Genomic DNA, 17,847 nt, shown 5'->3' on the forward strand with positions numbered 1-17,847 from the left:
CATTTTCTTGGAGAGGGCAGCCACATGGCCTTGCCATCCTCCTCCTCATGCTGCCTCCTTTGTGACAGTCACAAAGTTGTTGTCGGAGCAAGTCTTCTCTGCACAGGACCCTCAGGAGCTCTGGAAGCATACCCAACTTGCCATGGCAAGGGTGTTCCCCAAGAACATGAAATCATGCCATTTCACCAGGCAGCAAACTGAGGCTCAGGGGGTTTGTCGTAGAATACACACTTAGCAGGTCCCACTTTCAAGACTTGGCTCACTTTCTGAAAGGCTTTCTCACTGACATCCGTTCAGCAAATATTTGTTAAGCATCTTCTATGTACCACGCACTGTTGTTAGGGACTTTACTTATATGGCTTCTTTTAGTTCTCCCAACAACACTAAGAGAGATACTATTAGTATCCCAGTGTACAGATGAGGAAACTGAGACACTGAGAGATCAAAGCAACTTACCAAGACCACATAACCAGTAAGTGATGGCACTGGGATGCAGACTTGGGCAGTCTGACCTAGAGTCACTGTCTTAACCGTTCTGTGATGTATGACCACAGTGTAACCACTGCGGTAATGAAGAGGGGACCTTCACCTCCCTCAGACACAACCTGGCCACCAACTTCCATTTTCAACTGGCCAAGAACACACATGGGCACACACCCATATGTGCACATGCACGACACACACACTCCTCCTGGGAGCGGTGTCTGTTGGATTCTGGGTATTCCAGACACTACTTAGCTTTTAGGAGCAGGGACATTGCTCAGGGGCCCTGGGTGTTTCCTGAGACACCTCATTAATCAGGCACTCTCACCCTGGCAGCTTCATGGATTTGGGAGCCAAAATCCATTATGGTACAAAAAGACTCTATATTGTGCCTGCAAATGGATTTAGGAAGCCGAGAGAATCCCTGACAGGCAGGAATTCAGGAACTGATTCATGGGAGAAGGTAAGTAAATTCTTAAGGCTAAGTACGATGTAGCCCTCTGTGATGATAATACCTCCAGCAATAATAATAGCCACCATCGGCTTCATTGTCAACTACAGGCCAGGCTCTGTGCCAGGTTCATTCTAGATACTGTATTTATATTATACAGATATTACATTTAATCTTCATAACTCCCTCGGGGGTGTTCTTATTATTATTTCCATTTTACAGATAAGGAAATTAGGACTCTGAGAAGTTCACTAAGTTTCCCAAAGTGATACAATGTGCAAACGCTGGATCTGAGGCTAGGACCCAGCTTTGCCTCACCTCAGAGCTGGAGGATGCACCTGCCGCTCTACTGCAGAAACGCCATGGAAGACAAATCGAACCACAGACTATGGTTTTTCAGGCCGGGTACCCTTCCCACCCCTTCCTCCACCCCGACCCCATTCCAAACACGCATTCCCACTCTCCTTCTCTCCTGGCTGGAAATCCATTCCACTGTTCCTCCTCCTGAGACAGCCCCTTCCCTAAGCCTCCTTTGCTCCCTCCAGGAACATCAAGCACAAGGACAACAGCCTTCCTGCACCCCAGGGCTTCAGATCTTGCTGGAGCCAAGGACACAAGGTTCCCAGCAACTACAAATGGGTAGATTTAATTGATGAATTGACTGGGATTGTCCAGCCACCTGTCAGGGCTGATGAAAAGGCAGATTTATAGCAAAAGGCAAGGAGCCTCATATTTCTCCACCCTGGGATGTGAGCTTATGTCTTCTGAGTCTGGGGGAGCAAGGGAGGATTAGACACACCATTCATTCTGCGTACAGCTCTGACAGTGCATTGCCATTATGAAACATCACCCTCAGATGTAAAACAATAGCATTTTGCACTTACATTGGGTTCATATATTACCATCACAAGGCACCTGTCAGCTCAGAATGCAGAAACCCTTAAATAAACATTAATTTAGCCTCACCCTACCTGCCAAGAGAAGGGAGCGGGCAAATACATAAAGAGGAAACTGAGGCACTGACCAGCAAATATCTCAAATCTCTGCTATGTACCACGTTGAAGGCCGGGCAAAAGGGCAGAAGGTGAGTGGCCATAGAAGCAATGGTTGTGCTCAGAACTCCAGGGACAGATGGGGGAGTGGTAGAGCCTGATGTCCTCACTCTGGCCTCATAGAGTCTGGTATGGTCTCTGCAGCAGGGGCTTCCCCAACCTTCTCAGATTTATTTGAATCTTCAGAGCAGTGACCAAGCCCCAGCAAGCTCCCAGAGGAGCCCCCTCTCCCCTCCCCTCCCTTCCCCTTCCTTTCCCCTTCCTTTTCCTTTCCCTCCCCATCTTCCCTCCACTTCCCCTCCCCTCCCCTGCTGAAGTCTGATGGTCCATGGGTTCATCCCTTACCTGCTGTGTGACCTCAGGCAAGCTACTTGGCCCTGCTGAGCCTCCTTTATGAAAGGGCAGGATGTAATTGGACCATCTTAGCTGCCTCCCAGGGCTGCCAAGAGGGTGGAATGGAATGGGGCAGTTCTTGATCCCCATGAGGATATACTAATATGAGAGACGGGGATTGTTCACTCTCCCCATGGAGTCGAGGGTGCCTAAAGTTACTGCACAGATGAAAGGGCACAGCTCCACCCTGCAGCCCTGCAGGATTCCAAGTCCTCTCCAAACCCGACTTCCTCTTGGCTGACTGCTGCACCCTTCAGTGTCCTCCTTCCCCAGTCATTTCTCATCCAGGGACCAGAGAAGACGTTCATTGCCTCAGCAGATATTTACCAAACACCAGCCACACGCTGCACCGCAATATCCCAGGCGTGGTGGGAGGCGTCAAAGACAAGGAGAATGGCTCCACCTTCCAGGAGCTCGTAAAGGAGATGGGGAACAGGAAAGGGGATTAAACAACAGCACCAGGCTGTGTGTGAGGTGGGCCAAAAGCCAAGAGCCATGGGAAGGGAAGGGGAAAGCTATTCAGCAACCAGAGAAAAAGCACTGGGAAGAGGTAGCAGCTGAGCTGAACTGGAAGACCTGGATAGGTGAAACGACAAGAGGAGGCACTCCCAGAAAAGACAGCCCAGTAACTGTGGGTGAGGCATGCATGCTGGGGGACCCTGTGGGAACCTTGCAGGCTGGAGCACTGGGTGGGCTCAGGGAGAACAGGCAAAACCAGCTGGATTGAGGAGTTTGGCCCTCAGAGGTCAAACACGGTGGGGGATCGAAGGCAGTGGGGATGTGGGGAGGTTTGCGAGCTTGGGGAAGCCAGATTTGGGGTGTCCGGCAGCCCCTGAGAGTGGCACCTGAGGTTATCCAAGTCCTTGTAGTCCTTATGTCTAACTTCAGTGGCATTGTGGCTGGACATCCATTTCCCTGAAGTCGTATGGGCCTAATGCTGCGGAGTCCTCAAAAGAAAGGAGACTAACATTTATGGAGCACCTTCTCCGTGCCAGGCACCAGTCCGGGCCATTTAATCCTCACTCAAAGGTACGAGGCGGAGGGCCTGTTAGTCTCATTTTATGGGTGAGGAAAAGGAGGCTGAAGGAGTTGATATCTTCTCTAAGATCCTACAACCAGGAAGAGACAGAGTGAAAATTCAGCTCCAAACCCGAGCTTTTTCCATCACATCAGCAAGTTCAGAGTGTGGGCCCTGATGAAGTTTCTCCCCATGTCTTCTCTCCAGGCTGGTCCCAATTTGGAAAGCAAATCCCCTGACAGAGACTCCTCCTTTCCCCTCCAATCCCAGCCACTCCCCGCAGCTCTTTCTTCCCTCTGCAGATGGAACCAGGCATGTTTACCGAGAGAAACAAGAGGAGGGGAATACTTCATAAATAAAGAGAGAGACACTCAGATCAACAGCAAAGCCTCTCCTGGTCAAAGGGGGAAATGGATTTTTAATGGAAGATGGAAGTTATGGACTTGGTTGTCATGTGACAGACGCCCAGACTTAAACCCATTTAATCTTCTCTGCTGTTTAACATTGAGCGGCACCCCGATGCTGTGTTTCATAAAACAGGCTCCAAATTGCTAGGAGATTAGAAGTGTGGAAAGAGCACAGCAATATTTTTAAACCAGAAATTGCCCCCAGGCATTTGGGCTGCCTGCCCCGAGGGTCACCGCCGAAACCTGAGTATTCATTGCATCGAGTCACTCCTTCGCCCTCCACCACTTGAGCATCAGGATTAGTCTGGCGAAGGGAACTCGAGTCCCTTGTATGCGACCCCCAGGGGCTCCCACCCCCGCACCCGGCTGTGTGGGCTAGGGGTGTCTGGCTGTAGCTGGAGGAGTGGGCTGACTGAGATTGCTCTGAGGTGCACATTGAATGACCCCCATGTCATCATCTGTAATCAGCGTAAAGGACACCCGAGGGACTGAAATACTAATGTCTTGCCACCTCCACAGGGTGATGAGTCATTTTGTTCTCTTCCCTTACAATATTTACTCTTCTCATTCACTGGACTCTTCATTCAGGAGTATCTGCCAGCACAGGGCCCCTGCAACACCCCCTCAGAGACTCAGCCTCACCCGGGCATGGCAAACATTTGTAGGAGAGGGTGGTAGATCTTCAGGGAAGCAGGGGGCAGGGGACAGGAGGAATGGTCAGGGCCCAGGGGCCAGTAGGTATCCTCTTCCCTGAAGGACCATTAGCTCCCTGAGGCAGTGACTGTCTGGGTCACCACTCTGTCTCCTGAGCACATACTGGGCACTCAACACAGTGGTGAAAAGCCCACCCTCTGGTGTCAGGCTCCCTGGGTTTGAATCCCTACTCTCTCACTTACAAGCAGTGTTTGTAACCCCAGGCAAGATTGCCTCACCTTTCTGTGCCTTGTTTCCCCATCGATACAAAGGGGGTGACAAAATCTACCTCAAGGGTTGTTATGGTTGGATGAGTTAATATATACATGAAGAGCTTGGGACAGTTTCTGGTGTACGTAAGTGCCTGGTACCACCTAAGTATTTGTGGCTGTTGTTACACGCATTATCATTATAGCAGGAAGGCAGTTAAGTATTTGTGGGAAAAGCGAATCCTTGTGCAACAAATATTTACCGCTCAGCTATGATCATGAGAATAGTAACTTAAAACTGTGGTTCTCAAACATCAATATGCATGAGAATCACCTGGAGAGCTTGTTAAAAATGCAGAGTCTTAGCTAAAAGAGTCACCAAGTCTGTTGCAGGGCCAGAAATTCTGAGACCGGTGTCCTCTGTCCATACTCAGAGTAACAGTCCTTTGGAAAAGTCGATTTGCCATCCTGGATTTCTATATTTCCTTTCCCAACGACAGAGAGTTGTCATCTGCTGGGCTGACAAGACCTTACCACCACATTAATTAACTTAATTTGGCCATCAAGTTAATAAAACAATAGTGGTAGAATCAGTAGCAACAGAGCATTGCAATAGCCACACAGCTTTTGCTAACTCCCAAGCCTCATGCGGAGTTCTTCATGCAGATGTGAGCTAGAGAGGTTTCTCGGATTGATTTGCAAGGTTGATTACTTCACTGTATTTCCACACAAAGGTTTTCACGGGAGATGTATTATGTGCCTTCACTCTGCTTGTTCTCATCCCAGAGCTGGGAAAATTGGATCCAGAGAGGATCAACCAGTGGAGTGATCCTCCTAACAGCTCACCCACCAAGTCCATTCAAAACCCTGAGGAGGACCAGCCAAACGGTGTCTTGCTGCTTCAACAAAATCCCTTTATGTTACATTTGCATCTTGGAAATAGTCTGAGCCCCAACCCTGGGAAGGAGATGGTTGAGTCTCCCAGACAGCCCCAGAGCACGTACCAGACAGCCTGAGCCTGTACGGTCCTTGGACAAGAAGGAGCCTGGGCCAAGTCCCATGCTCTCTGCATTTCCTTCCTTCCTTCCTTCCTTCCTTCCTTCCTTCCTTCCTTCCTTCCTTCCTTCCTTCCTTCCTTCCTTCCTTCCTTTCTTTTTGAGTGGAGTCTCATTCTGTCACCCAGGCTGGAGTGCAGTGGCACCACCTTGGCTCACTGCAGCCTCGACCTCCTGGGTTCAAGTGATTCTCCTGCCTCAGCCTCCTGAGTAGCTGAGATTACAGGTGCCTTCCACCACGCATGGCTAATTTTTTTGTATTTTTAGTAGAGACGGGGTTTCGCCATGTTGGGCAGGCATGTCTCAAGCTCCTGACCTCAAGTGATCTGCCTGCCTTGGCCTCCCAAAGTGCTGGGATTACAGGCATGAGCCACTGCACCTGTTCCCACCATTTCTTTTTAGCATTTATTTTGTGCCAGGAATGGTGGGAAGCCTTTTTCTTGCATTATTGCATATTTAATTCTTACAACAGCCTTTGGATGTAGCTTGAGCTACTGCTCAAGACCCCATTTTACAGATACGAAAACAGGATCTTAAGTCAGATAATTTCCTGGTGTTCCACAGCTCACAGTGGCAGAGCTGCATTTCACATCTTTCTGCCGGTATGTGTTGCTCAGCAGGCACAGGACAGGCTAGACTCCGACCGTCCCCCCCATGGTGTGAGCACACTGTAGGGGGATTTTTCTAACAAAAGAGAGCAATTAGGGTATGACAATTCTGAGTTATTTGGAACTCTCCCTGTCATTAGACATTCCATCCCTGCTCCAACGAAACGCCAGCAGCTTCCCACCCTAGTCATTGAGATGGCCCAAGAGCACCCGCCATTTCCAATCCCCATGCAAGGCAGAGCTCAAGTATCCTCCCTGCGTGCATCAGAAACATGGTGGTTTTGGTGTTTGTTTTTAAGATTCTTAGCACAAACGTGGTTTCTGTGACCAGCAACCAGAAAGCTGCCAGGTCCAGTGAAGACGAAGCTATCCTTCAACCTCCAAGGCCCTGCACCATCAGCTCCAGGAGAAGTTATGAGCAACAGCTGACTGTTGGACAGACTCTTTAATCTTCCAGCCCTTTCTAGACAGGGCCTGTCAAAGGAAGGTCCCTTATGGCCAAAAGTTCTTTCCAGGGAGTCGGCTCAGACAGCACAGTTGTCCCCAGAGAATCCTAGATTTAGATTGTTAATGCTTGAGGGACTTAAGAGATTATTTTGTCCAGTCTCCTCCATTCACGAGGCCTAGAGAGGTGGAGTCATTTACCCCAGGGACACAGCTCACCAGCATCCTGGCTGGGGCTACAGCGGTGTCTCCACTGTTCTCTCAATTCTGGCCAGAAAACTGCTGTCAGAAAACTGGCCATTGTGGAACTCGGGAGCACCACGAAGCACTGAAACTATGTCATACGAGGGTGCATCAGAGCAATTAGGAAAGCTGCTTGTCCAGAGGAGGGGCCTCAGATGGGCAGGACGTCTGCCTACCATAGTGGCAGGGCTGCCAAGCAGAAGGGGCCTTTGCCTTGCTCTGTGCAGTGACATCAGGACCAGTGATGTAGAAGTTCCAAGACCACCACAGGGTTTGACATGCCCTAAGGATGAGCTCAGTCATAGTCAGAGCTGTGTGGTGGGGAATGCGCTGCCTTGCAAGGAAGGAGTCCCTGCTGCTGGAAGTGCTAGTGCAGAGAGAAAAAGACACTAGGTGGGAAAGCTGCAGAGGGAATCAGCCTCTGATTCGGGGACACATTCCACATCCTTAAAGATGCCTTCCAACCCTGCAAGACTTTTACTCATGGTGATCACCTGAATCTCCCTCTCCCACCCTCAAAGCAGGGGTCCCATCCTCTCCCATACCCCACAACTGCCAGAGGGCCCCCTAGAAGCAGGGTGTCCACCAGCCTTGACTCCCCAGAGTTCTCAGGGATTCCAATGAGTGCAGTGACCTTAAATGAGGTCACACAAGATGGGACTCTGCCTACTGCTCTTCCCACAAAAGACTGAATTCCTTGCAGGGAGAATGTCCCTTTGGGGGATTTGGTCCAGAGGACTATGGACCACACTTGCTTCTAAGAACCTTGGCGGGGAATGAGAGGAGGGAGCAGAGGTAGGCTTCTTCCCACTCCCACCACCACTGGGGCCGCAGGGGATCTGCCAAGTTTGCTCCAGGAAGACTGTTGCCAGCCTGACTGTGCCACATCAGCTGTTCCCCATGATGCTGAAAAGCAAAGCTAGGAAAATTCTCCATATGTTGGGGCCCGTGGAGGGAGAGACAGCCACGAACAGCTGCGAGACCTTCATCGCTCCTGTATGATGAAATGACAGTAATTATGCCTCACACTTCAGCAGAACATTTATAAGGCTAAAACCGGGTTTGCTGTGGTCTTTACATGTGTGTGTTTATATGTTGCCTCATTCCATACACAAAGCACTGTCACATGATGCACATTCTTATGCCCCTCACTCTTATGTATGCACATACACAGTAACAACCGCTCTGTAGGACAGCCAGGACGGGGTAATTTTGTCCATTTTACAGACTGCGAAATAAAGCCACATGAACCATTACGCAGCTTGCCCAGGTAAGACAGGTGGAGCTTTGGTTTCTAGGTCCATGGACAAAGCTCTTTTCAAGACACACACACATACACTCATCTCTTTAGAATCAGTTTAATGGATATGCAACTAACTAGCATTTGAATAATTGTTGTTAATGAAGATGGTGACCTTGGAAACTGTCAGTGCAAGCTTCCTGTAGAGCCAGGGCTCGGGGAGTCGGGAGCCGTGCTGGACAGCTGGGTGCACGAGGGGAGTAGCAGCTGGAGTGGCCTGGGTGGTCCCCAAGGCTAATGCCGGTCATGCTAAAGCAGCGCCGGACAAACATCTGTTTAACAAGGCACCAGGCTGTTGAGCCCACAGCCTCCCCAACATGTAGGAGCCCACAGGCCACAGCCTGCCATAGGCAGCACTTGACCTCTGGGTCACGTGCTGCTTCCCCATGACAGACTGGGTCATAGAGGGAGGAGCAGTCCCAAGGTCACAGGCTGCAAGAGTGTTCTCTATATGCAAAACGGCCTGAAAAACAGAGGTTCATCTCAGCAGGGAGGGACACAGAAATACATCCAGTGACAGTTATGACGGCTGGCTTTGTGAGGCGAGCTTCCACAAAGCTTTCTGGCATGAACTCCAGAATAGTTCTTACTCTGGCCAACATGGTAGGGATTTAACAACCAATCCCAGCCTTCCTTTGGCAGATATGAGACCAGCCTTTACCTTACCTCAAATCCAAGTCTGGAGCCAGCCTCTGCCCTCTTCATTTCCACTGATGACCAGGAGAAGGGAGTGTGCTGGGCACCCCAGGAACACCCAGGTGCCCAAATGGCCTTGGCTATCTTCCTGAAGGAGTCCTGCATGCCACCCAGCAAGGTGATGCATGGAAGGAGTTGATGCCCACGTCCTGGCCACTACTCAGTCTTTCTTATTGTTATAAAGTCTAAGCCAGTCGGCTTGGCCAAAAATGTGGCTGATTAGGGAAGAATCTGATGATGCATTCTGAGAGGGGGCAGGGAGAAGAAGGTAGAGGCAATGCAGAGAAAAAGCAGAGGTCTAATGTATATTGAGCACCAGCTATGTTCTGGCTACTCAATATGCATTATCTTCTTTAGTCCCATTTCATAGCTGGAGAAAGTGAGCCTCAGAGAGGCCCAAAGTCACATGGCCAGTAAGTGCAGAGCCAGGATGTGAATGACAAATTTGCCTTGACTCCAAATTTCTACCACAGTAGTCTGTTGCAACCTTTTTTATTTTTCATTCTATTCCAATATATGAAATTAGATAATGAATAAAAGCTCTAGTTGAAAGAACGGCAGTGGGCAGGGAGCAAGTGGTGCTTGAAGCTCTGCCCTCTGACCCTCCTTCTCTTTGCCTCCATCCATCCCCTGAGACTCCACCTCACTCCTTACACCTCCACACCACATCCTTGGGAAACCTCTGTGGGCTCCGGTGGACCAGGCCCCTCCTGGCTCTGTAGATATGCAGAAAAATATCTGGGAAGGCCCATGGTTGTATCCTCTCAGGGCCCTAGAAATGTAGCCAAAACCATTCCCAAGGCCATACTCCCACTGCAGCATCCTTGCTGGCTCCCTGGGAGGGGCACTCAGGTCTCTCGAAGCACTCACTCCTCAAGCATCACTCCAGGCTCTTGACACACCCTTCCTCAGTGACTGCACTGCCTGTCCTCCCTCTGCCCCGCCAGAACCAACCCACATACCTGAAGCTGCCCTAAGGGAGGTGGAATGAGAAGCCGGTGCTATTCCTCTAATCTCTCTGGAGCCACAACTGCCTCCCAGGCTAGGTGTCGACAAACTAGGAGGGTGAAAGAGCATTCCGCCTCACTTCATACCCCCACCCCATCAGGCACCTCCTCACCACCTGCTGATGGCAGCCCTAGGCACCCAGCTTCCTGCATTCTAGGGGTGCACCCACCAAGAAGCTAATGGGGGCCCTGAATTTCTATAGCTAGTTCACCCCTCTCTTCACCCTCTTCTTCCTACAGCATGAGAGGAGCAACCCACACCCCAAGTTTTGTCTACCTTAGGGTGTCTCGGCCCATTGCTACCCATCCTACCCCAATATTCCCAGTGCCACTGTCTGCTCTTGGGTATGGGTGGTAGGAGCTCTTGGGCTGCCTTGCCAGATGACGAAGCCAGTGCTCAGCCCCTGTAGGCCAAACTCTAGGAGACAGAAGCATTACCAACACCAGTTCTTCTCCCTGCTCCTGCCCCACCCTCTTCCATGCAAAGGGGAAGCCACTGCCTGGCTGCTATGGAGGCTGAGATCAAGATGCTGCTCACAGAGGGCACGGCTTTTGGCCTGGCGAGGTGAGCATGCAAATACATATGCAGATTATATGGAAATCTGGGGCGTGCCCTTGGTTCCTGGCACCCTGCCATTGCTGCTGTCTGTAGCTCACCCTATTCAGGCACCTGAGTACCTGCTAGAATTGATGGGGCTGGGAGCCGAGAAATCACTTCAGGAACTGGGGGATCTTCTCTTGACTACTTCAAAGGTCTCCCCAGAAAACCCCTCCCCCAAGATCATGGAAGAGGGAAAAACCTCCCAGCCTGGGCCTCCTATCTCTGCAGAAAAGCTCTCTGAGCATCTGCCCTCCCCTCTCTTCATCTACAATTAAATCATCCTTCACCAGCCAGAGCAGGGTACCAAGCAAGTCGAAAGGGTGGAATTCTAAGAAGGTCAGGAAGTCTTCAGGTCTGCACCCCTCTGTCATAGACTAACAGCCCATGGGATGCTTTGGGCAGACCTTGGCCCTGTGTCTGGGGGCTCCCAGCCAGTCTGTTTGGGGCCTGCTACCGGGGCCAAACCCCTATCTGCTTGCCCACCTCCTCTCCGATCCTTACCCTAAGAAAACTAAGCCTCTTCGGCTAGTCCCCGGGGATCTGGTCAACTTAAGCACTGCCTTTGGGTCCACTGCTTACTTGCTTTTTGTTTCTAATTGAGCTCCCCATTCTACTGCAGAAATATATTAAAGGCAGCTGCCTCTGATGCCCAGAAAAACGAAGCATCGGAAAGCCTTGCCGGGCATCCTGGCAATGCCAATCTCCTTCATGTTATTCTAGCAACCGGGGCCTCTCTGCCACTCACCCCCTCCTCCGTATTCACTGGCCCTTCGCCTGCCTCCCCTAAGTTGTGTTTGCCATTTCAAGATTTTAAAAACACATTTCCCCGTCGCCCTCCCTCTTTTAAATTAGACACCGAACAGAATGTGGGAGATTTTCCTAATGGCCTGATGAAGGCTTTTAATTTGGTCTTCTCAAGAGAGAAGAACCATGAGTCCCCATTGGAGAAGTTGGGGTGGGAAATGAAAAAATCAATGCAATCCATTATTTTGGCTTTTAGAAAACAGGAATTTTAGTGCCGGGGAAGCTTGTTCTTTTACACAGTAAAAATGCAAATGCGGGCAACACAGATGCTGGCACGCTGGATGGAACAACGGAGAGAGCCTCGCCGGGGTTCATCCGGCTGCCTAAACCTGCATTTGTTTTGGCAATAATAAGGCAGTTATTGGAGACTCGATAACCGATGATTAAAACATCTTCCCAGTTTAGTTCTGGGGAATCGGTATTAGCTCAGGCTTCATTAAAAAAAAAAAAAAAAAAAAGGTATTTTGAGAGGAATGGAAATAACAGTAGCTTAAAACACATTCAATAACTGCTTAATTCCATCCAGAGGATGCTCCATCTCATCCTGTTTTCTTCTCTCTCTCTCCCTGCCTCCTCCCGCTCCTCACAGATGGACGTACAAATTATTGCAAGAGGATATTGTTTTCTGTAACAGGCTCGAACATTCACATTTACATTTTCCTTGGTGCCGCGGGGGTGACTGGCAACGGGAGAGAAAATACACCAAACCTCATCCTTCTTTCCGTCTCCGCATCACATCTTCCCCAAGCCGCCTCTGCCACCCCCCTACCATGCCACCCCAAGCAGAACAGGCCCCGGGGACTAGCCTGGCACCTAAGACCCAATTAAAGCACTAAGAAAAAGAAAGGCCTGTCTGGCGAGGCGCCCTGGCGCCCAACAGAAGCTGGAGCCACTGAATCGCAGGGACACCAGGCTCTGCAGATCCAAAGGCCACCAAGGGGCCGCCACACCTGGCACCTCCAGCCTGCCCACAGGCACAAGGCCACTGGCAACTTCCTTCTCTAGTTGGATAGGATTTTGCCCCTTGGCTGTCCTGTTGCCTTCTGGGGCTTTCTCCACCCCCACCCCCATCTGCTCCCGCCCTATCAAATAGCTCGGCTTCATTTATTTATTAATGCCAGGCTCTTGGAAGGGGGAGGGGAGCGTCCTTCAGGTATTTGTCGAGGGGCCTCCTGCACTCCCGGGAAATGGGCCGTCTTGGAAGAGGTCTCCAGGGAGTGTTGTGGGGGCACGGGGTGGGTGCGGGGGGTGCGGGGGGGGGTGCGGGGGGATTGGGGACAATGCTGGGCTAGAGTGTGGCAGTGGCTCCTGCCTGTGCTTTCTCGCCTGACAAATTGGGAAAGGGGATGGGGGTTGGAGAGAGAGCTATCAAGAGAGAAAGCCGCTCCTCACCTTATGTATTTTTAATATTAATGTAATTAAACCTGCGAGCCGAGCCAGCCTGCGGGGGCGGAGGGAGGCAGAAAGAACCTGAGGAGAGGGGGACTGGGGTTCAGAGGTGGGGCTTGAACAGGAGGCAGGCTTCTTGCTCTGCTAAGGTGGGATTAAGGAGTGCGATGCGGGGGGCAAGGGGTTAAACAGCAGAGACCAACCTTGGTGTGTTACGGGGGTTAGGGGGGGAACCCCACTGAGCCTGAGAAACTCAGCTACTTTGTCCACGATTTTTGAGGCCACCCCTTCCTTGTCCCGCTTCCCGACCACCCCCAGTAAACGCCAGGAGTGACCCGGCGGTATCTACAACTAAGGGTTATTCTCCTTTCCCCAACCTAAGGTGTATCGCAGTGGGCTCTCGCAGGCTGCAGACTCCAGACCCCTGGAGCACCGCCAGCGCAGGGCTTGACCCCTCCCCGGGCGCCAACCCTCCGCTGGAGTGCCCTTCCTCATCGCCTGGGGGTCAAGAGTTGCCGCCTGGCCAGGGCAAGAGCGGGGCAAAGGGAGAGAGAAGCCGCCCCGGGGCGCGAAGGAGAAAAGTTAGAGGGATGAACAGGTAACGCTGAGCTTGTTGGAGCGTGTGTGCTCCACCGCGCAAGGGCGCGGAGTTCGGCCGTCTCATCTCCCGCCATCTGCTAGCCCGGGGGCACGTCCTCTGAGATAGCCTGGAAGCCCGACTACCTGCGGCTGCCTGGTCCTGACTCGGTGCCTAGGTGGCTTCGGTCGGAAATGTCTGCCCTCTTCCAACCTCCCAGTCCCGGCTACCTCGCAGATCAGGTACGCAGCGCCCCAGCCGCAGGTCTGGACACGCCGGACACCTGGACCCACCCCTAGCAACACCCTCTCTCCGGGAAGAGGGACACGCCCCCCAGCCTGAAGTCTTGTCCCCAGGTTCAACCGGCCAGGCGCGGAAGCTGAGAATCTCGCACCTTGGGGCGCGCTGCCCGAGGTGGCCACGGTGGCGCAGCGAAGCCGAAGCAGTAGCCGGGGCTAGCACCTGGACAGAGGGGTGGGGTGGGGGGGTCGGGCAAGGGTAACCTCTGGGTTTGGAGAACAAACTTGCTATCTGAGGGACCTCCAGCTCTCGGGACCCCCACTGTCCCCACCCTACCTCCAGCCAATGCTCGGATAAGCGCCATGCAGTGCGCCAACATTCGCGACAGGGCTGGGGTCAGCAGCGGGCGAGGGGCGCACGGACACAGCGGAGGAGTCAGCCGCCGAGTCCGAGGCCGAACAAGCGAGGACTCCCAGGTCAAGAGTCACGGCCTGAGGACCCCTCGACTCGGAGGGCACTCCGGGGTCCCAGCGCCACCGAGCCGCAGGAAGCGGGCAAGGGGCTGGGGGAGGGGTCCAGGGCAGAACTGCGGCCGGCGGGGAGCAGGGAGATGAGGGGCTCCTTCGCCACCACCCCTATGGGCGCGCCCCAAAACGGCAGACACGGGTGGCTGGCGGAGCGGTCGGGAGCTGACTCTCACTCGGCCCTTGTCAAGGTGCCTGCCCCGCCCCGCTAAGCCCCACTCGGGGCCGTGCACCCTGGTCGGTCCCCTCAGGCACCTGGAGCCCGCCGGGCACCCTGCCTCGCCGCCAGCCGTGCCACCCCGGCCCCGCCGCCTCCGCCGCCCCGCCGCCCGCGCAGGTCTCACCTTTGTGTAAAGAGTCCAGGAGCAGGAGGAAAGTTACCAGCCACATGCCATAAAGAGGCCCTATTCTCCGGGGAGGTGGTCCTGTGGCCGGCCGTGCGGCAGCGCCTCTCCCCCGCTCAGCGCGCTCCCAGCCGCCCGCACTCCGCGCCCCGCTCTCTCTGCTCCTCAGCCCAGCGCTCGGCTGCGGCGGCGGCTCCTCCCTCCTCGGCTCCCCGGCTCCTGTCATCCGCGGGGCTGGGCTAGGCGGCAGCTCTCCCCGCCCCCCCGCAGCACCCCGGGTGATGAGCGCCGCGTGAGCCCTGAGCCCAGACGGACCCCAACCCCACGAACCCAGGGACAGGGGCGGGGGCCCGGGCCAGACTGTCCCGACCAGGCTCCTCTGTCTGAGAGGCGAGGGGTCCCTGTCACCCACCCGCTTGGAGCCTGTGGTCGCACACAGGCATGTATCATTCATGTGCCAAGAGCCTGCCATACTTCGGCCAAGGACGCCCGGTTTCTACCGGCCCAGTCACCTGGGACACAAGCTTCCTGCCTCTTTTGGACTCAGCATACCCCCCTGGGAGCAGCACGGACGCTCTGGGTAGAATCCCAGGCTCTCCAGTGCTATCTGGGCTACTCCCCGCCCTAAAGTTCGTAGCTTCCCTTCCAACCCCTCCTGACTTCCGCAAACCTGCCCTCCGGAGAGCCACAGCTAACTCCGGCCACCCCCTGGCACTCTGTTCGATTTTTCCTCAGCACTTGGCGCATTGTGACTATTTAAACAACTATTTGCAATGAACCATTTGATGTCTACCTGTGTATCCTTTATCTTCACCTACCCACCCCTATTGTTTTCTTGCCTGTCAGAAATTGGCTTATTCCTTATACTCATCTTTGTGAAGTTGACACAGAATAGGACTGGTGTGACCGTGTCTTCTCAGTGACCAAATGAATGTTGAACACCTGCTATGTCAGGCACCGGCTCAGGCACTGGGGATGCAGGCACGGCCGAGCCAGGTCTGCAGTAAAAGGTCAATACAGTGGGCAAGCCCTCCTTTTGTCTTCATTTCAAAATAAGGGGTCACAGAACCCAGAGAAGGGATCCGGGTACCTCTGAGAATGGCCTATGAGCCAGGACTGGACCTCCCTTTGCAGGGTCAGGGAAGCTGCTCTGAATATGCCCTGGCAACTTGGCTGTACCTGGAAACATTCTAAGGTGTGGCGTGCGAGGGTTGGAGGGAGAGAAGGGGGCCACTGGCCAGCTGCATTTGCCAGAGGAAGAAAATTTGCTTCTCTGAAATGCGTGGCCTAAGATCACGCAGGAGAATTGGGACTCCTCACTCCCAGGTTTTGTCAAAATATCCCTAGAAATTTTAACTAAATTTTGAAAAGTGTGTGTTTTTATATGTTAAAATATACACAACATAAAATTTACCATTTAAACCACTTGAAGTGTATTATTCTATGGCATTAAATACATTCACGATGTGCAACCACCACCACTTCCCATTTCCAAAATTTTTCCTCATCCCAAACAACCCTGCACCCATTAAATAATAACTCCCCTTCCTGGCAGCCACCCCAGTTCCTGGCAACCACCATGCCACTTTCCATCTCTATGCAGTTGCTTATTCTAGGTACCTCATAAGTGGAATCATAAAACATGTATCCCTTCCTTTTATGCTCGGCTTATTTCACTCAACACAATGTTTTCAAGGTTCATCCTTTAAACAGGTGAGAAATCGGGGCTTAGCTTGTTCAAGGCCACCAAGTTTGTATCAGAAACAAGACTAGAACCCAGGTCTCCGAACTCCAGAGCAGAGCTTGCTCTGCAAGCTGCTGCTTCCCTTGGCAGCTCACCTCCTTCATGTGAAATCACCACCCTGAAACAATTTTCATGAGGGGTTTTGTCATCTGGAAACACAGGCATAGAACAGAGATGGGGGGAACAGACTGCAGGGGGTGTTTGAGATGATGTAGATCGATCTTCTGCTTTACAGATGAGGAAACTGAGGCCCAGAGTGGGGAAGCCATAAGCCTGCCCCAGGTCACGCAGGGAGCAACAGAGCCCACACGTTTCCAGTCTTCTGTCTTAGCTCCCATCTCTCACTGCCCCCAGCCTCCTGGCTCATTCTTCTACCATGCCCCTTCCCTTCTAAAGGGGACGGTCATTGAGAGGAATCCAGTTATTTAAAACTAAGCCTATTGACCCAGAGCACCCGGTCAAGCCATGCCTAAAATAAACTGCTGGGGCAGACAGGATGAAAGGGGCTGCTGTCTGCTGGCAGGAGATCCGAGTGGGCCTGGGGGTATCAGCACAGCTGCTCCGTGCCCCACACACTGGAAGTAGAGGATGACCCTCCTTTTCGCATCCACCCCAAGTATCCCCTGCAACCTGAGTGTAGGAGGTTTTATGCTAGTTACACTCAGGGGCCTTTAAAGAACCACAGCCTATGTGTCATCTGAAGGGCCAGGTCATTCATTGTGCTGGTGACTGCAGCCTGGCTGTCCTCAGAGAAGACATCTGTGTGGAAATAGATGGTCAGGTGGGGAGAGCGGACCTGGGACCCCCCTCTGGCAAAAGGGAGCTTTCTAATGTCATGATTAGGAGCCTGGTTTTGGAAACCGCAAGAGATGAGTTCTCAGCCCAGCTCTGCCACTTACTAGCTGTGTGCCTTGGGAAATTTATGTGTGCCAGTCTGCAGTTTCCTTACCAGTGGAATGGAGACATCCCCAATATCTTCCTGGGAAGGTGAGGATTAACTAAGACAAGCCCCATGGCTGGCACCTAGTGAGCATAGGTAACTATGATGAATGGGAGGGGCTTTGCTCACAAGGACCTTGACCTGTGGAAGCTGGGAGGAGGGGACAGCTCCACTGGGGGAATGTTGGGATGATATTGTGCATTCCGTGATGTGACAAGGCCAGACCCAAGGAGCTGGGAATCCAGGCAAGAATCTACAGAAACACGGAAGGTACACATTGAGGCTGGGAGGGCCTGGAGACATGGCTAACAAAAGAAGGACCAGGAAAACAGGCAGGTCAGCCCGTATGCTTTTTGTGTTTCCCATTGATTTTGTTCCTCCTTAGTATCTAGGAAAACATCTTTGAAAATGACAGGTTGGTTCAGATGTATTCAGAAGTCTTCTCCTCAATAGGAGTTGTATTAGGGGTGGGTGAGCCGGCACGCCAGAAAATCCCAAGGGAAAATGAAACTCTAGGGAAGAGTCAGGTGGTATGTTCCACCCCATGGCCACTTTAAACCCTGACAGCACCCCCTCCAGCTGACATTTTGGAGGGGATATGTTTTATTTTTATAGAAGGAGCCAT

The 17,847-nt window shown here is 52.5% G+C and overlaps 1 protein-coding gene across 4 annotated transcripts in view; it reads right to left on the minus strand.

Moving 5' to 3' along the window:
* DSCAML1 (DS cell adhesion molecule like 1) overlaps positions 1–14,698 on the minus strand; it is a 374,088-nt gene extending 359,390 nt beyond the window's left edge. For all 4 annotated transcript variants that reach the window (XR_013523070.1, XM_035264707.3, XM_078339584.1 and 1 more), the window contains exon 1: positions 14,539–14,698. Coding sequence is in view for 3 of the 4 variants with exons in the window: in XM_035264707.3 (XP_035120598.3) it covers positions 14,539–14,584 (46 nt within the window). In the remaining variant the exon portion in view is untranslated. The remainder of the gene's footprint in view (positions 1–14,538) is intronic.
* Positions 14,699–17,847: the final 3,149 nt, after the last annotated feature.

Source organism: Callithrix jacchus, chromosome 10 (assembly GCF_049354715.1).
Source record: "Callithrix jacchus isolate 240 chromosome 10, calJac240_pri, whole genome shotgun sequence".
NCBI lineage: Eukaryota > Metazoa > Chordata > Mammalia > Primates > Cebidae > Callithrix > Callithrix jacchus.